Below are 20,298 nucleotides of genomic sequence, written 5' to 3'. Positions count from 1 at the left end.
TCCCAACCATGTTTAGTTAGAACTTCTTTTCTTTCTCTTTCCCCTTGCATCTTCACTGCCTCGATACCTTGTATTTTCTATCAGAGGAATGAGCCTGTTCGGCATGGCGAGAGCAGCGTGTCCTCTGAGAGTCGTTGTGCCTTGTTCACTGCGATGTTATTTTTACTGCTCTTTCACTGCTCGAATACACAGATGGACTCACCTCTTCTCCAAGAAGAGTCTCTGTCTGTCTGTCTGTCTGTCTGTCTCTATGTGGGCAGTGTGTGCCACTCGGCAAGGCAAGGCAAGGCACGGAAAGCAAGTCCACTCATGTACACTGAGATGTCTCTTGGAATTCTTAATAGGAATTTTCAAAGTCATTCTTCATGCTGTGAAGTGACTTAATTTCTCACCAACCTTATCAGGACTGTTTCCAAACTCCTGCAGATGCACTCAGGGCCAGGGGTAATTGGAAGCGCTATACAGCATGTCAGTGAAATAACATGTTTGCATGTTTCGGACGTTGATTATTTTTGGGACAGATGTTTGAATCACTTTCTCCTTTCTCTGTAGTTGTCTTTCTTTCTCATGTGTTGCTCAGTCTACTTGTCTCGCTCCCTCTTGTTCTTTCTTTTCGTGCGTCCTTCCCCTGCCTGTGCAATGTGACGGAAGGTAGTGCTGTGCTCTGCTCATGTCGGATCCATTAGGGATGAAAGCACACTGCAGTGATAAAAGATTGATCCAGTCCTCGTTGCATCACATTCACATCCCTCACACCCTGCTCCCTCATCCTCCCTCACACCCCTTCCAATCCAAAGTCAACCCAGTTTTCAATTCATCAAATCATACGTATTCCTTTAAATAAATCATCTGCACAAGTTTACTATGGGAAACTTTTCCCACAGGATTTCATAAACGGGAACATTCTGTTTTTTTCGTGCATGATGCTGTACTCATCCGTTTGTACGAGGTTACAAGTTCTCATTGATGCAAATAAAATATCTTCCTTGGGAAATTTTCACAGCAGTAAATTTTAAAAAATAGGTTTGTTCCTCCTTCCCTGTTTTTGTTGTACTAGGAAGGGTAATATGTACTTGGCTTGCAGAACCAGTGAGAGACTGGCATCTACCCAGCACACGCAGGCTTCACTTCACCTGTTGTATCTGAGGAGGCAAAGACAAACACAACAGACCTGTAGTTTGTCAGCTGGGAGGCTATAATTACTGAGAGGAAGGAGGGGATTTAGAGAAGGAATTTCACTGCGGCTGTGCTTTTAGATCTTAAGACAAGAGCCATTGAAGCGCACCTGAAAACACATTTTTGTGTTGTAAAGCTGCAGACAGTTCTAGACTTTCTAGATCAGAAACCAGTGTGCAAGTCACTTGATCCAAGCTGATGGTGTGAGGAACATTTTGAGGAATGTCCCTAAGCAAATGGTTTGTTGCCATCTGCAAGCCATCGTACTTGTTCTGGTCTTCAGTCAACCTTATTAGATAATGTTATTAAAGTAGTTTTAAGTCATTGAGTGGCTTACACACCTGAATCTCTGCATTCATTCATTCATTCCAACATGTGCGGGTCAGAGGTTAGATTAAGTCAAACTCCCAAACTCCCAAAATGCTTTGTCCACTTAAGGACATGTTCCCAAGTGAGGTCAGCCGACTGTATAGTTCAACCGAGTGAATGCTGTCATGTCCTGTCAGTATGAACTTTGCATAGCCTTCATTGGTGTTTGCTCGGTCATGTCGTCAAACCCAGTGCTTAACATTTTTTGTTCTGTTGGAACAGTTTGAAACCACTGCCAGTTTGTAGTTGCTGGGGTTATGGGTTATGGATGTCTGTGTCTGTTTGTCTCACTGTCCCTGATTCTCAGGTCTACTGAGTGTAGTGATTGTAGCATGGTAAACATCTCTGCCAGCCCCCTGGGATGGTCATGTGACAATGTGTATGTGTGTGTGTGTGTGCGTGCGTACGTGTTGGTGGGTTGTTTGTGAGCAGCAGGTTGCTCCCTTGCCCAACCAGCCATGCTGCATTGACTGTCTGCACACAGAACTCTCTGGGCAGTAAATAACATGGTGCCTCAGCCAAGGGCCGTAGACAGGGCCAGGAGTGGGGTCAAGACGGCAGAAAGAAGGAGAAAATGTCTACCTCGTGGCCTGGAGATACTAAATCAACAGACAGGAGAGGAGAGAGCCAGGTGGATTTGACAGACTCGTCCCTCACACTGAGAGGCTTGACGCTAGACCTGTCATTGAATGTAGATGTGTTTGATCAAGCACATTAGAAGCAAAACAAGCAAATCTTGCTCATGGGTAGACTGCAGCTTCTAGTACACAAATTCACATCGGTGAGCAGGAGTGCACATAAGCAGTAGTGCTGAACAAAAATAAGAACTTAAATAATTTTACATATTTATTTAACAAAAATATATTTACAATAAATAAAAAACAGCCTCAAAATATAAAATCTTACAATAGGTTAAAGTATTAGTGTTAGGAGGAAGTAACATCATGATACAGCACCTACAAACAGCTCTTTCTAAATAACCCTAGATGAGCAAAATCAGGATCATTGTGACTCCAGATGTAGGTATCGGTAAATTTTTCACCAAGCCCTCGTGATCTGTGTCACATGCAGATGTATGTTTGTTGAGTCATTTCCTTGGTTTGTACAAGGAATATAGTCACAGCACCTTCTTTCACAGGTGAATCTGTGCCAAAGTACCCAAAGCACACAATCTTTCTCATCCATAGAGATGAAGAGACAAGCCATATTCTCCGTGTCAAGTTACTCTTGTGTCTGCAGTTTAAGGTGCGATGTCTGACTCAGACCTAGGCCGTGCGCCAAGACGCAGGTTTACTGAGTTGCCTGGGTACTTTGGCAGAAGACCTGCCTCAAATATGGAACCCAAACTACAGGTTTTACACAGCAAAGTTATCCAGACAATGTGGTCAAATTGCTTCGTTAACCGGGCCCTTCATGACCGGTTATCATCTCTATAAAACTGATCACAGTAACTGCAGTAACTTTCTACACTTTACTGGGAAGCTTGCCCAGGCATATTAACAACCGCCAGTCGTTAGAGAGAATGACGCCATCCACAATCACATAACTAGTGGACGGTCTCCCCTTGCTCTACCCCTCCCATCTACTGACAATCACACATCGAAGAGACAGAGAGAGAGAGATCCTCATGTAAATGCACTGATTGTGGTGTGTGCCATTCAGTGTAGGCCTGTTTATGCTGCTGTTTTTAAAAATTAAAAGTGCACCTGTTTGGTGGGGTACCAAGCTGGTTTTGATCGTTTCATCATCAGCATCATAGCGTCTTCCACACGCAGCTCACCTGCTGTTGTGAAAACAGGAGCAGGGGTAAAAAAAAAATTTTTTTTAAATTGTTTTTTTGGGGCGGGGGTTATAAAACATACTGCTTATGAAGAAAGTCTACAGAGAAGGTACATACAAGGACATAGATAGATAGATAGATAGATAGATAGATAGATAGATAGATAGATAGATAGATAGATAGATACTTTATTGATCCCGAGTGAAATTCAATTCAGTAAGGCAAGCTGGTGTGAGCGATATGAGACTAGAGGTGCTGGGGTGTTGGGGTGAGAAATGAAAGGAAGGCGTAGTTTGTGAGTAAGCATTACAATATTGTGAAAAGTGACCAAGGAGACACTGAACTGTTTGGTCAGTTTCATTGTGACACATCTCAGACTTGATGTTGTGCCTTTCTGCCTGCTGTTGAATATTCCCCTTTTAACAAACACTTGTCATTGTGCCATAATGTCCAGTATCGCCTTCATCATTCCTTCCCCTCCTCTCTCTTTATTGCTCTCTAGGGGTAGCTGACTTATCGCTCATATGTAAACTCAACAGCAGCAGCCTTGCCAATATTAAGCTATGTGTATACGCATGCATTCCAAAGATCACTACAGGGATCTTGAGTCTGAGGGTTGAAAAGCAGCTTTCTGGTAGTGAAGGGGCACGTCAACCAGATAAACAGTCTTAGTCCCAAAGGCGCTTCTCGGATACTGGGAATCGGCCATAAATTTGCAGACTGCTCTCCTACCTTTTCTTTCCCCATCTTGACTGCACACACATCCTCCCCCCACTGATCTGATAGGCGTGATCGTTGCTCCTCCTCAGAGTAATGACAGGGAGAGTCGTGTGTGACACCTCCCCATCAAACTATAAATCAAGCTTATTGAGAGGCCCACCCAAAGCTTTGTGATCCACATGCAACACAAACAGATTCCACCCTTCCACTATTTTAAATGGGTACAATTAAGGCTGGGTATTAACCCTCAACGGTACCAACCATACTCTGGATATCAAAAACTGTCAAAACTTGTATCACATATCTGCTGATGTTCGTACTTATGTTCACATTAAAGATGTCTGACTTCTTTTGTTAAATAAAAAAGGGGGTTTTGTAGAAAAAAAGAGTTTTGTTTTTTGTTTTGTCCTCTTCCCAACACAGTAAACACTCGTTACTAACCCCACCAGATTCAGTTCTTGATCCTCTGCACTCTCATCCTTTCATTCAAAATAAAGAACTGTAAAATATCTCATTGATGCCTATGGGGAACAGATGCACTGACCACATTTGGTAGTAGCCCCTTTTTTCTACCTTCTATGTGTTCATTTACATCTTTTTTTGTCTTTTCCTTTCTCAAAACATTGTACATAGTTTGGTGACACGTTGTACATTCCACCATCTTTGGCCCAGCATTTTTGTGGAATGAATGTTTCATGACTACAAAAAGACAGCATATCTTTGTCTGACAGGATTACATGACCCTACATCCACAGGTTATCTGAAGGTTTACATGTATGCACTTGTGCTGACTCTTGGTCTGGCTCCAGCACTGTGTTTACCTGTGTCCCTCTCTCCAAGGGCCAGGTATGTTGGAACTCCCTAGGTAAATATGGGGAGGGTGTTTGGATGTTTTGCATAGCGGACTGTCCTTTAGCAATGGAGTAATGTGTTAATTGGTACAGCCTGTGAGTTTCTCTCAAACTTCCTGGCAGTTGTTCAAAGAATGTCACAGTCAGGAACTGTGGCTTTCAATTTCAAAGTTGAATCTAATCAAAACCAGTGGCGACTGGATTGCATTAGGCACAGTAGTAGTTTGTGAACTGCCTGTGTAATGTCTGTGACCCCAGATTGATGTCGTGGGAGGAAACAGGCTGGAATTCTTCACTTTCATCTGTGAAAATACTCTAGTTTTCGGGGCCCATGTTATTTTTTTATGTTTGAGTCATATATTGTTGTTGTAATATTACCGTTCCAGCCCTGCACAAAAATGTGCACCTGGTCTGTCCTGGATTGATAACTGCCTCACCTAATACTGAGGTTGAGTCTTGTATATCGTGATGTGACAGACTGAGATCTGACAGTAAATCTGTGACTATCTTGTGTGCTGTTTCCTTTGCAGCAACACATTGATATTTGCTTCCATGGGCATGCTAATTTTAATATTCCCGTCAGCTCGGAGAAGGACTGGCAAGTGTATGTCACATCATAGATTGCATGGAATTAAACTATGATCAAAGGCACGTACTTAGTCACTGACATAAATAGCCTTCCTCTGCAGTTGAAGGAGTTTCAACTATATGAATTAAATTACATTCAGTTGCTTCGATTGGATCATTGACATTTCACTGAGGCCTGATTTTGTATTGCGCTTCAAGAATGAAAGATGGCAAAAAAAGGAAAACAAAAGTGAGGTTAATAATTGATATGAGCAGAGATGGAAGTGACCTTTAAATTACTAATGAGTTTAGCTTCAAACTTGTGACACTGGAGGCTGTGGCATTCCCGACTCCTCAATGACACGTGCATGTGCACATGCAAAAAGTGAGAGTGGAGGACCCTGAAATGCAAAAACCTCATCTATAAATAGCCTGTCGGTAAATTTGAGGTTACTAATTTTTACTCATGCACCGTGTAAATTGTATCCTTTTAAATTAGTGGGTTCACTTTTACAGTTACATGTAGGCTTAGTACAAATTAAGCATCATCATTTAGTTTGAGTCAGTCTGTCTGCCGTCTGTCTATGTGATGTAACATATAATTTTGGCTATGTGATAACTGAATGTATATCAGACTGTACGTGTATGTTTTATAGAGTGTGCACACTGTATATGAGGTCGGCTGGGAACAGAGCAGTGTGCTCCTTCCCTGGAAGGCATTGCTGAGTCAGGTTGACAGTATATAATTACACATGGGTGCCCATCAGCAGTCTGAGAGCCTTCTTCTCTGGCTCACCCAACAATACAAACTCCAGTGCTCGCAGGGCTCAGCCTGGAGGCAGCCAAACCACTCATCCTCTGCTGAGCTCTCAGCGGAGGGCAGCTCTGGTTGGCCTTCCACAGGCTATGTGCTATCCTGCATTATCATTCTCACCACTAGCCGCCAGCTTTGTGGGCAGATCTGTGAGTCAGTGCAAACAAATTCCTGGTCTCTAATGGGGTTGAAGCGAACAATTGAAATACTACTGCCAAAGCAGGTATGAGTAAGTCTTTTACTCGGTGAGATGAATAATGTTGTAGTGTTTTATTGTAGCCAGAGCCGTGTAAACTATGACCCATGTTCATTGAAGTCTACCTTATTGCCTTTTAGTGAAAGTCGAAAGGGTGCCATGTTTGCTTTATTTTTTCAAAGTAAAATAAACAAAATTTCAGGAACTGAAATTAAATAAATATTCTTTCTCTCATGCCTCCTTCCTTATCTCTTGTGGTTCAGACCAGGTTACCATCTGTCTGTGTGAGAGCTGCTGGTGATTCATGATGACTGGGATTTCACACTAAGTGCTGTTTTACACAGTGTGACTCTAGTGATAGTGACAGCCACAGGTGATGGCCAGACTCTGGATGTCCATGTCGAGGCCTGCTTCACATTAACTGGAGTAATGGACTTCAGCCTGTAAATTTTCTTCAGTCATCAATGACATGCACAGCAAAATGGTATGTTTGGTGACTATACGTGGGGTGTAACAGAGCAGACGTAAAAAAACCCTTTTGTCCAGCTGATCTTGGATTTGAGCTTGAACCTTTTCCTAACGAGTCTGCTTTTATAAATACTAGGTAAACTGCCCATATTTTCCCTTTGATTTAGAGGAAAAGGTGTCCCTTGTATTAATGAACCACTAATCCACTGTCGTTGATATTTCACACTTGGACAAGCCAGACGTTAAAACCGAGGAGGCTGAAAGCTGCAGCGACAGATCCGTGTATGCAAGTATGGTGACTAAAGCTTATTAATGCTGTTTCTGATTCCTTTGCGCCTAGTGTTTAGCATGTCAGTAGAAAAAAGACACAGGCGGATGGGGCACATTTTCACAGAGTTGGTTGGTCACAAGCGTTTGAATTTTGTTCTGAGAAATATTTGCTAAATTAATGTGCCGTGAAAAAATGCATTATTCATCAGGTGTGCTTAAGCGTCACGGAAGCTCCGTTAGCAGGGAACCAGGCAACCGTTCAGTCTAATTAACAAGCGGTGTGTTTGGAGAGCCTGCTGCAGCCTGGCCCTCTATTGTGAAGAAGCAGTTGCAACAACACAGTCACAGTTATTGTCAGTAAAATACATGGTTTTACCCATATGGATACATTAATGCCTGCATACAAATTACAAATTATCTTGGCAAAAACCTAGTTTTCTTTTCAAAAGCAGAGCTACAAAAGTGAGCAGATTGCTGTTTGATGTTTTGTTTACTTAACACCTCCTTAGACAAAATAAACCATCCAGCTGTGATTCTTATACTTATACATATTACTGTCATGGCAAGTACTATAAAAGCAGAAAATTATAAAGTTTATTTCACCCAGCCCTCAGATGTTGGATCTGGTTTCCTGACAGGCCCACAGAACCACTCCCTGCTTTCTGACCGCAGGCACTGGGGCACTGCTGATCATGGCTACATACGAGTTAGGGGGTTTTGATAAAAACTGATGGATCTTGGAAAAATTAGAAAGCACTGCTTTCTTCATGACAGATCTGGAAGAAGATCTGTCAGACCGAGATACAATCATGGGCAGATAAAGACTTAAGAGAGCATGTGGATTGGCTTGTCAGTGTTTTTATGTAATGTAAAGTTTCTCCCCAAATATCATCTGTATTTGTCTGAGGAATAAGTTGGTCGTAGCTTGTGCAGATGTTTTGTGCGGAGACTAGCACAGCTCAATCCCTGAAATAACATTCACTTTTCAAAAAATTCTGATCTTTTATAAAGAGATGTTGTGAAGTAGTGGTGGATTTGTTAATAAAAAAAAGCAAATTGTAGTTAAAAAATAAGAAAACAATGTGGGTTCAAGAGAGTGACAAACACAAAGGTAACAAAGTGACAATTCTACAAAGCCTTGCTAATTAAAGTGTTATGAAGGGAAGCATTCCTAAGCCCTGAGGCTGTCACTACAAAAGCCTGTGTTCATGACGATGATGTTTTTCTCACCCAGCTGGTTGCTTCTAGAACCGCCAAATTTAAGTGGTCATGTAGGCATGTATAGAACCCTGAGCCACATAAGTTGTTTGTTTTGGAATTTGTGCATGTGTGGGTTGTACCACACTTTTGTTGCAAGTGTAACATTCCACAAAGCTGTGATGCTGTATGAAACATAAATATAAACAGATGACAATCATCTACAAATGAACTGTGTCTATTGACAACAGTTACAAAGTGTTCCTGAGCCCATGTAATGTTATCCTTCGTGCAATCGTGTTTCACAAAGTGGTGAAGCTCGGCCCATTCCTGCTTGTAAAAGGCTGAGCCTTTGGAGGATGTTTCTTTTATACCCAATCAAGATTCTGTCACCTGTTACCAATGAACCTGTTTACCTGTGGAACGTTCCAAACAGGTTCCAAACAAACAGTACACAACTTTCCCAGTCTTTTGATGGTCCTGTCCCAGATTTACAAAAATCATTGAAGTTGACGAGTTAAAACATTAAACATAACTGTTTTTAATTGAATATATATCAAAAAGAAAAACAAATTATTGCTTTCTGTTTTATTTGTTTTGCACAGCATCCCAACTTTTTTGGAATTGATGTGAGATTTATTTTTTGCTATGTAATGAAGAAGTGACTGAGAATACCCATGTTGTTCATCACAAGATTTACAAGGAGAACTAATTGACCTAAGCTCTAATTGCTGACGCAAAAGGATCATTTTCTACCTTTACGAATAATTATGGAAATGCTCTGGACTACAGACATATTTTCTGTTTGTCTTTAGCCTAATCAGTCTTTCGGCACATAAACTGTGCTTACTCGGTAGGCTGAAACGCTGGATGACGAAGATGGTGGAGTAGGAGGCAAGGGAGGACAAGTGTCTGTTCTTTCTTTTATTAGTTTTATCAGTGGTAACATGTGGACGCAGCAGAATGGCAGTAAAAGCTGGCGAGGCGAGGCAGACGACCCAGCTATGCCAGGGGCCACAAAAGAGGCAACACTGTCTGCTGAGTGTGGAACCAGAACAACAATAGTGTCTCTGCAGTACAGATGAGACCAGTCTGCTCTGTGCCAGCGCGTTACTGGCTCTTTGAGTGTTTGTGAATCTTTGCCAACCTGGACCAGAGTGGCACAGAGGGCACAGCTTCTCCCAGCACTGTTCATTGTCCTCCAACATTAGTATCTAACCTATTATGTACACTTTAACCAGCCTGGGACAGGGTCCCATTTTCTCTGTCAGTGCTGATAGGGATAACTGTTTGTATACACTTATTGTGTTTCTGTAACTGTCTGTGGTTCAGATCTGATTTAGTGTGTGATGTACACTCACTGCCCTTTGCTCTTGCCATTGTTCTTTGGACCTCTGTTGCTGCAGAGATATCCCAGTAATCACTGCGCGCTGGGGAAACCTCTCATAAAGATAGGCCTAACCGACAAGTCTGCTCGCAAACAAACTGACACATACAAGCTTGTACAAGAAAGCATGCAGCCCAACCTCTGACCACTGCACTAGCATGATACAGTGTTGTGTACTTCTCACACACACACCCAGGAAGCATACTCTTCATGTAGCCTAAGGGCTCAGGTGAGAAGCTACAGTACAGTAACCCTACTTGGAATTTTCCTGATAAGCCTTCCTTTTTTCGGCATGTTTCTCAATTCTGCTTATGACTAACAGAAGTGAAATGCTCAAACCTTTGCAAAGGAAATTGATGGTTAAGGGTGTGTCTGTCCAGCTGCATGAATACTTGTGCATTTGTGCTTGTGTGTGTTTGTGTATTAGGTTCTCTGCGGGCGTTGTGCATTTTTACATTTTTAGATTCTCGTGTATGAAAAAAAAAAAACATGTAAGAGAGTGGGTGTCTCCCACAAGGTTCTTCTCAGTGCCAGTTGTTATGTGTTTATTTTTAAATTGTCCAGAAATTAAGTCATAACACGAAGTGGGTGTCCAACAAGACAAAAAAAGTCTAAATCCACAGATGTTAATTCTCAGGCCTCATGTGCTGTCAGTTATTTCAAGTAGACAGCTGTGGTCTTAACATTCGGACTCTGTCTCTGTACCCGACTTGTCCAAAGCAGCCTGTCAATTCACAGCCCAACACTGTTGATGACACAGAGTGGCACACAGACGAGCCGAATCATGCCCCATGTCTCTGCAGGGCTGTGATGCTCAGCTCTTCTGCCTTGAGTCGAATTCAGCAAGGAGCTGGGAGGCTGTTGTTGAAGAGAGACAGACAGAGGCACAGACAGAGGCACAGACAGGGTGATGAAAGACTCAAAGCGGGTTAGCTGGATAGGTGACTGATGATGCGAGGGGAAGAGAGGGAATGGCACATGACTTCAATCTCTGTTCTTTTCTCTACCATGCTTTCTCTCTCTTTTATCTGTCTACCTGTCATGTTTTTTTTCCCCACATTTATTCTGTCCCTTTCTCATTTGTTCATGAACTGTCTTCCTCGCTGTCTCTCTTTCTCTCCCTTTCGTCATACAGTGTGACTTGTCTCTTTTCTTTATTCCAGTTAAGATATCTTTTTTTTTTTTGTGGGTGTGCTTCTGTCTGAGCCCAGAGTGGTTAAGTTTTGAATTTTTCAGTTTGCCGATTGCCTAACCTTACCCAAAGTGATGGTACATTTCTTACATTTCTTCCTCTGAGAAAATATGTGACAGTCCCGCACTCAAAGTTTCAAGTGAAACTCGGTAGTACTGTACTGTGCTGGGTGGGGCTGGGGTGAAAGCAACAGTGGGAGATGAGATGTGTTTTTATTTTTTGGCTGGTGGTGATCTGAGGTTAAAGGGTGGGTTTTGGAGGTGTGAATGTTGTCATGTGGATACAGTTATGGATTTGGATAACTTAAATGGCTTGGATCAGTGTGTGTGTGTGTGTGTGTGTGTGCAAAGGGACTTTGAGCATGTACAAAGGAGATTATAGCCACTGTTTGTCAACAGCATTTGCTCGTTGACCCTGAAACCAGACATTCTAGATTAAACTTGGAGACACCCTCCCTTTGGACAGCAGATGTGTTTATTCACAGACTTTTTGGCTTCTGCTGTATTGTGGACATTTTTTTTCAGCTGTGTCATTGTTGAGAGCCTCTGTTGATGGTAGGCTTCATGATTGTGAGACTACACACACAAGCAGCAAAAAGGTGCATTTCTTCCATCTTAATTTCAGCGAGAACTGACACTGGGCTCCGGAGCTGCACTGTGAAAAGGAGCTGGGTCAGGCGGATGTCTAGTTCTCAGTGTTGTGCCTGTGACAAAGAGAATAGATGGCAACCTGAGACTCAAAGGCCTGTTTGTTTCCTGTTAGTGCAGATTATCACATTTCACGAGCCAGGAGGGACAAGAACTAAGCATCATGGGAGAGTGACATTCTTAGCTGAGGGATGTTTGCGTGTCTGTGTTCTCATTTAATGAGATTGTTACGGTAAATGGAAATCCTGGACAGATATAGAAACCTTTCCGTTCAGTACCATCTGCATTTTTGTTTGCATGTGAATTGCAACAACTCCGGGCAGGTATGACCTAATTTTATTCTACATGCAGGCATTTATATGACAGTGACGTGAAGAGTTCAACCTCTGTTTGACCTTTGTAAACAGTTTTTCTTCCAGTTTACTCAAAGGTGTGTAGATGGTTTGGCATAGGGGATAGTTTAGCCTGTAAGGTTGCATTCCACCACCGCAAGCTTGAAGATTTTAAAATATTTGTTCTTATTAACTTCTGCATCTTCAAGAAAAAAAAAAAAAAAAAGCCTCACAGCTAAAGTAAATGATTGTCCACTCACTTTGTGACTCAGTCAGTTCTAAGTTTAATTATGTATGCCAACACAGAACAATCTGTGTCCTCTCAAAGGAAAATATTGACGTCTCTGCTGTGTTAAAATTTGTGGTGTTTGATAGCACTCCCTGTTCATATCAAGTTTGTTTCCTGATGAAATCATCTCGCTAGCGTGGCTCAAAAGCATTTCTACCACATGTGATCATCCGTCTCTATCTCCCGCTTGTTTCCTGTGATCTGCGTTCTACAGGGTTCAATCTCCGAGTTGTGCCGTCATTCCCCCTGTACGTGGTGTTTCATGTTGAGCTGCTCTATGTCGTGCTGTTGCCACATCAGATAGGCTGTTGCTCCCCAGCAGAGTCTGTGTTTGGCGTCCAAACAGCGGAGAAGTAATGGTGGTGTGGGGCAGCCAGGTCAGCAGCAGAGGAGGAGGAGGAGGAGGAGAGGGGCGGGGTGAGGGCTTTGTTAAGAAAGCAGGAATTCTTCCGGCTGGCAGATGAAGTCAGTGCATTCCTCCAAAGCAGCTCCCTATAGGCAGTCAGTGGAGCAGAGCCAGGCACTGAATGAGGGGCAAGATAATGGTGGGGCTCAGTATTGAGCACCTCCCATTGAGAACCAGAGAGACAGACAGAAAGAGAACACCATCTGTCTGACTGTGGGTGAAGAGTTGTCTTTTTCCCCACCTAGGCTACAAAGTTTCATTTACTGTGCCAAGTTCTGTAGATAATCCTTCCACTGCCCGAGGCATTTCACTTTTTATGAGCACTGCGGTATTTTATTACCTTGTTTTGAAGTTTAGCTGTAAAAGTACAGACAGGCAGAGTGAGGACTGAACATAACAATATTCATTTAGGTTAAACCTGCTGCCCAGGCACGTGTTTCTCTACCTGCTGCTCTGCTCTCTGAAGCCTGGTGAGACCCAGTTCTGGTCCTGCTGAGGGGGATCAAACACCCACAGACACACACACACTTGTCTGTCTTTCCTGCCATGTTTCTGTGCATTTCAGCCCGCACAAACACCCTCTCCAAAAACATAGACATACTTGAGTTGCTCCACTTTTCCCTGTCCTTTCCCCTTGGCAGTAAGATATCGAAACGGCTTTGAAGGAGGGCAGCAGAGCGTTTAATTGGGTTACAGATTGGCATTTATGCTCCCAGGTCCACAAGATACTGCTGTGGCTCCTAACTAGGAACTCCACAAAATGCCACACTGTTCTACCCATCGGGTGCTGATCAAGAAATTTACAATTCAATGATGGTCTCACTCAGCACAGCACATTTTTGACGTCAGTACTGTTTGGTGTAAAAACTGGTTATTCGACATAATGACTCGCATGTAAGGGTGCTGTGTGTCAACAACAGCTTCCATAGTGTTTTGTTTAGGTTAGCAACAAGTTGTGTCATATGTTTTGGTGGGATTACATCATGATCTAAGACTCAGTGAAGCCTGTAGAAATCAGAAGGGTGTCTTTGTTGTTACCCCTAAGAGCTTGCCATTGTTTCTCCAAACGTCACGAAAGTCTGTTCTTATAAATAGAAAATTGGATTTGGAGTTTTAATTACTCGTGACCCTGACAGATAAGCGGTATAGAAAATGGATGGATGGAGTTTTAATTAGTCATATCAACCCACCTCTAACATGTGTCCCTGTTCTTGTCTTTCAGAGTCAGTGCCATGCGGCGTTGAGTTGAGAGCTGAAGTGATCTGTTTTGAAGACTATCTTACTGTTCATCCCATCCTGCCTGGTCCCAGATGGAGCTCAAAGTGTGGGTGGACGGAGTGGTGCGAGTTGTGTGCGGCCTGTCTGAGGAGACGTCCTGTCAGGATGTAGTTATTGCTTTGGCCCAAGCCATTGGTGAGTATCTTGACCTCTTTTCTACTGTGAAGTCATTGTGTCATTGTGTTACTATACAAGTTTCCAAGCTGTTGGCTCTTGGCACCTTGTTTGTCTGTTGGACAGTTTATCTAAACGCTTTAAGTGATTAGATAACAGCCTTACAGCGAGAATTTGCTGCAGGCAAAACAAGAGTATATGCTTAGGTTGCAGCAAGCAAGTTCTGCACTCACCTTTTCATTCTCCACTAGCCCAAATCTAGTACTCTAATGCACTGTCAGGGGGTCAGTTTGGATTTGAGCTGTCTCTCTGTCCCTGTATCATCAGGCTTCATTCAAACCATACACTGCAACAGCGTTGAACAACATAACTCCAGATTTAGCACTCTCCTCCTTCCATGAGTGAGCTGGCTGCCAAGTCATTAGGGAGGGTTTGTCCTAATTTCAAGGTCCTTGTGGAAACTTCAGTTTATTTTAACATTTTTTACATGTTGTGAAAGTCTTACACAGCAGCCTTTTATTCCATTCCTCAGAGACAGAGATTTAGGGGTAGAAATATCATAATGCATTTGATGTCATTTGTTCTCATAGCTTTACATGCGTAGAAGCAGTGGGAGGATTGAAACCAACTACTTTAAGTACACTGAAGGAAAAAGGTCTTTCACAAGTAACTCATCAACTTTATGTAGTTTAAGTTTCTGTAAAAGCCGACTGTCATGCATCTTAAATCTTATACAGTGGTGTTTTAGGCAAGATAGGATGTGTTTTTCAATCTGTAGATGTATTTCCCTGGACTCACTCCCTGTCTCTCTCTCTCTGTCCCCAGGTCAAACAGGTCGCTATGTTCTGATCCAGCGTCTTAGAGACACAGAGAGGCAGCTGTTGGCCACAGAGAAGCCTCTGGAGTCCCTGGCTAAGTTAGGCCAACATGGTAGTGAAGTTCAGTTCTTCCTTCGTCGTACTGGCCCTAGCAGCAGCGATGGACCAAACTCAAAACAAGACAGACCACCTCCCCCCTCACTCCCCAAGCATTCTGAGCCGGAGCCTTTGAAGCGCAGCCAGCCTAAGAAAGCACTCACCTTTAACTTGGGGCCATCCACCTCTCCTAGAACCAAAGCCAAACAGTTTAAGAGGACTCCTCGGGACTCTCCAGAACAAAGAGCCTCTCCCTCCCCTTCTCCCAGCCCCTTACCCCCTCATATGCAGTCCCCCTCTCCCTCACCACCTATAGGCCCATCCAAAGAGGAAGTCTTTAGGAAGGTTCTTCAGCAGCAGGAGAGGCTGAGGGCTTTTGAGGCCCAGCTAGAAACTCTAGAGAGGGAGTCACACACCTGGGAGCGTCCCTACCCTTCTCCATGTCCTTCACCAATCTCCGACGCTCGCTTGCAAGAAGAGATGGATGCTCTGGAACAAGCAGTGCGGAGGAACCAGGCTGAGCTTGCCCAAGAGCAGCACTGGGAGGAGCAGCTTCAGGCAGAGGTGGAGAAGGAGCGAGGCATGAGGAGGAAGCTGGGGGAGCTCCATGCCAAGCTAGACGACTGTGGACGGCGACTCCATGAGTTCTCTATTCGTACTGCTCAGCTCGAGCAGGAGATCCAGCGGGAAAGCCAGGTCGAAGGGAAAGCCCACAGACCTGAGGAGTCACTTGATGCTGTGAAGGCTGAGCTCAAGAGCCAGGAGAATCACGGGACAGAGCTGGAGGGGCAGCTATCTGAGACTGACATGGCTGTGGGGAAGGCAGAGGCTCTGCTCCAGGTAAGGAGAGAGGTCACGGTTCTCGAAAAAGGGCTGTAAGTTCACATCACCCCATGTGTGATCATTTGAGGGCTCTTCTAACTGTGCTGTAAAACTGTATCCCTCTCCTTCCTGCTTTCTGCAGCAGACAAAACAACGGTGCAGAGACACTCATAAAAATGTGTACTGAGGCATTATGAAAAAATAATTCATGAAATTAGAATGACATGAATGCTATAAACTAATATCTTACCTAAACTCATATCTTACCTGAATGAAAATGTTTTATTGTCCTATTTATAGTCTAGCCGAACTTGTTAGGCAGGTATCAACCTGTATGCATGGTCTATACACGTGGTTATTAATGTTGTTTATATTACATTGCCAGTATCCACACATTCTTGTACCCTGTGTATGAAAAAAAAAGATTAAAGAGGATTGATCGTCCCCTTTAGAACAAAAGCCCCTTTTCTTGGATCTTCTGAGCTTCACATTTCTTAATTTGTGGTGTCACTGTTTACCTTTGGTGGTTGCTGTAGATGCAATGGCCTAAGCCAGTTGGAGAAACCTGGGACATGGGTATCCACTTCACGGAGCTTATCAGACTGGATCCAGCGGTGAAGTGAAGAAAATTAAATTCTTCTTACACTGTTTTATGGTAGATAGTGTTTTTGAATGTTTTGTCACATGGAAATAGACCACAAGTCAAGCATTTGTGGTCTGATGTTTCCATGCCTTAATTAGCAAAGACCATACAGACTGAAAGACTGTTGTATCCCATTCCCAATCCACTGGGCTCCAAGCCATAAATAGCAAACTGGCTGCAAAAGTGATTAAAATGTAATGATAAGCTCATTTGAGTCAGTCATCTGAACAAAGAGGGACAGTGTCAGGATCAATTTGCCAATTAAGTAGAAGACACCCCGCTGAAGAGCAGAGTTATTAGACTTTTGTTTCGTACATTGTGGTATAAAATGCTCCACCTTGCCATAACATGCACCCTAAGAGTTTATAATCTGAAAGTAACCACAGAGGCATTTTGCCACCCAGGCAGTTACCATCAGGAAGGAATAAGATGATTTTATTTCCTGCCATGACAATCACATGTTATCACTGATAACATGATAAACTATAATAAAGGTCAATTCATGGTAATGGAAAGGTGTCTATGTCTGACTGTGTCAGTCATCAGTCAGCTGAAGGGCCAAGGCTGCCAGCTGAGTGTTTAAGTGTTGGTGCTGATGAGCACAGCATTCTTGTCATTAGGCTAATGGAGGCAGACCTGCAGGTGTAAACTGCCGCGGCAGGCCGTCTCAGTCCAACATCAATTATGTGTATGTGCGTGCACACATGTGTGTGCTGAGGTTGGGGGCTTTAGCATACTGCTGCTGCTTCCTGTACTGGGTGTAGACACATTGATTAAGCACAAATGGATAGTCAATTAATACCGATCGCCTGGCATGTCTGTGCACTTCACAGTTTAATGTGTGAAACCAAAGGTGATGCCACTGTCTCTATGGAGGATCGCTGAACTCCATGTTTTCAGCAACTGAAGTGAATGCTATTTCCACCTATCAAATAGTCAGTTAAGACAACTTTACAATGCAACAGACAGATGAGCATCGATGTGTATCCCTTTATAATTATGCCTCGGACTGCAGGAATCTGATGGAACAAGAGCTGCGATGATTCATTGTAGCTTAATGGTCTGATGAGGGCTGGTAGGTGACTGTGTCCTAGTGAAGGTGACTTGCAGACTCTGCTGCCCCCCTATGGTGAAAAGATGCTTTGCATTTACAATAATGGTAATGTGACCTACAGGCAAAATACAGCAGTCCCTCCTTGTAAACACATGAGTAAATTCTGCTGTTGGTGTGTTATTAGTGTAGTTTTTAAAATCATGGAGAGAGAATTACATCTACTGATTAACGTGTTTAGTTGTTCCCATTTTCATATGTTGCACCCTTTACGGGCAGACCATGTTTGATCCATGTTCTTTTCCATCTCAGGCCAGACAGGAGGAGCTGGAGGAGTTGAATAAGGAGCTGAGGCAGTGTAACCTGCAGCAGTTTATTCAACAGACAGGTGTCCTGCCAGCACACACTCACTCACGCACAGAGCTCCAGGAACAACTGGAACAGTTAGAACTGGCACATCTTCTGCAGGATGGATACAGTAATGGAGGTATGTAAGCAAAGATGAATATCAAAACTCAAATTCAATATTGTGCACTTGGCTGTTAAAATGAAATGGCTGATATATTGTTTCTCTCCATCAATCCGCAATGTAACTCCAGTGGAATCACCACCTCGCCCCACTGCCAAACAGTTCCTGGGACATCCACGCAACCTGCAAAACCCTCTAGTGTCCAGTCTCAACCCTGAGGGTGTGTATGTGTGAGAGCCTGCTGCTTCCCAAGTCCATCCTGCTCTGCTCCTCTACTGCCCTGCCTGTCCCCTGGTCCCAGAGCCCCCTGTCCCCAAACTTTCTACACCAGCTTGATTGGGTTTAAGGCTACGGCTGCTATTTTTGGTGTTGGGTAGTGGAAGCATCTGTATGGTGGAGGTCTTGGCTACTTCTCAGCAGTTCTTCCTTGTTCTCTAGAATGGCTAAAAGACTTCTTTTCTGCATCCAACTCTCAGTCTTATGCTGATTCCTGTCCTTAGCCTTATACAGTTGACTTCCATTTTCTCACATGTCCCTGTATACTTTAGTCCTCTCTTACTATGTATCCCTTTATGTCGCCTCTACTTCCCGCCCTCTTCCTCTCTCACTGTTTGCTTCTGGACTAACAGTAGCTGCTTTTGTTAAACTTTAATACAACTGGAAACTTTCTCCTCACTCTCCCCTCTGTAATACAGAGTGGCTTTCCCATCCTCAAGTCAACAATCATCTGCTGACAGCTGCTTTTCACTGAATCTCCATGTAACACATCAATTGCATTGGGAATGACTGTAGCAGACATTCTGATTGTAGTGCTGTTTTTATACTGAGACAAAACATAAGAAAGATATCGAACCAATTTCATTGCCTTTTATGTATGGATACTATTTATATGTAAGTGGGGTGTATCTATACAATGCCTTGTACTTTGGTGATGCTTGACTTCCAAAGAGCAAGAGCCTTTCACAGAGGGTTCTGCAAAATGTATTGCACTGTCCCATTCTCTTCCTGTGTGAAGCCTTGGCCCTTGTTTGCCTACAGAGAAATGTACATTTCTGTTCTCTTTCTGCTCTGCTTGAAGTCAGTGCAGCTTATTTTAGGAGCTTCCAATTTTTGCCAGTCTATTTTTTGCCAAGCTCCGTGCTAAAAGAAAGGATACGTTTCAAAAGTAGTGCCACGGGGCCATGGTTTGTTAAAATATTTTTCTTTGGCCTGGTTCTTTTGCTTTCTTCACACCTAATATTTGACTCGTCGTTACTTGTGCCTCGGTGTACTGTAGATTTAGGATGAACTTACTTAAGTGAAGCAGTTGTTTTCAGTGCACTGGCCATCTTCATTCCTGTCATTCACAAATGCCCATCCAAACTATATAAACCAATATTTACTTTATCATAGCACTTAGAATTTTATTATGTGACTCACACAGGTCAGAGTTTTGCACACTCTCACTACAGCATGGTGTTTCTTTTGTGGGATTATACAGCTGCTTCTTTTGGAAACTACAGGCATCTTCTCAATGCTTGTTATAGGAACTGTCCCAAAATGCTACTCTGACACCACAACCCATACGGGTAAAGAATGCACCCAATAATTGGTGTTGTGTCGGCTTCTCATAGGCATGTGCGAATATCTTGATTGACGTGGGTCTCTCCTGCTGTATCAGCTGAAAAATGTTTTCCAAACAAAGGGATCATCATCCCCACTTATTTTTGTGTGTCTTGCAGTCCTGACATCCAGAGAGTCGTCATGGAGATAAAACATGGACCACAGGGCCAAGGGAAACTTGTTCACTGTTCTGTCACCGTCACCTCCTATTTAACCCTTTCATGTGTAACTCTTGTCATTATTTAATCAACTATGATATACATACTGTATATACATAAGACACATATATTTACAGAGTTTTGCTACTGTAAACACTGCAAAGTATCTGTATGAAATGTACAATAATTTAGAAACCTTTTACCTAGAGCAATTATTACTATGTATTTAAATATAATAAAATGTTCTTTGTGTTTTAGGTAATCTTTTGTTGAGTGATTGTTTTTCTTAATAGCCTGTTTATGGAATCACATTTCTATTATAATCATCATTGTAATTACAATAGCAAGGAAGTGCAGCACATCTGGTATACCCGGCAGTAAATAATTAACACACCAGTGTACACTTTCTAAAAATTACATTGCCATGAAGCTCCTATGTGAAATGCATTATGAATATATTATGGGACTGAAATATGCATGCTCCCCTCACTGCTTATGCTACAATGGGCCCTGTGATGCACAGTCATCTCTGGGCATTTTAAAGCCGCTATTCACAGGTGGCTGATTGAAAGTTCACAAAGTGCAT

At 42.9% G+C, this 20,298-nt stretch overlaps 1 protein-coding gene across 4 annotated transcripts in view; it reads left to right on the top strand.

The window, feature by feature from the left end:
- rassf7a (Ras association domain family member 7a) overlaps nt 1-19,974 on the top strand; it is a 35,078-nt gene extending 15,104 nt beyond the window's left edge. For 3 of the 4 annotated variants that reach the window (XM_046394919.1, XM_046394921.1, XM_046394920.1), the window contains 6 exons: nt 13,884-14,074; nt 14,879-15,807; nt 16,326-16,403; nt 17,796-17,970; nt 18,083-18,172; nt 19,674-19,974. In XM_046394919.1, coding sequence (XP_046250875.1) covers nt 13,972-14,074; nt 14,879-15,807; nt 16,326-16,403; nt 17,796-17,970; nt 18,083-18,172; nt 19,674-19,705 — 1,407 coding nt within the window. In that variant the 5' untranslated portion in view covers nt 13,884-13,971 and the 3' untranslated portion in view covers nt 19,706-19,974. The remainder of the gene's footprint in view (nt 1-13,883; nt 14,075-14,878; nt 15,808-16,325; nt 16,404-17,795; nt 17,971-18,082; nt 18,173-19,673) is intronic. The other variant, XM_046394922.1, reaches the window with a different exon arrangement.
- Nucleotides 19,975-20,298: the final 324 nt, after the last annotated feature.

This window comes from Scatophagus argus, chromosome 7 (assembly GCF_020382885.2).
Source record: "Scatophagus argus isolate fScaArg1 chromosome 7, fScaArg1.pri, whole genome shotgun sequence".
NCBI classification, from domain to species: Eukaryota; Metazoa; Chordata; class Actinopteri; family Scatophagidae; genus Scatophagus; species Scatophagus argus.
This window is presented reverse-complemented; position numbering and strand designations above follow the sequence as displayed.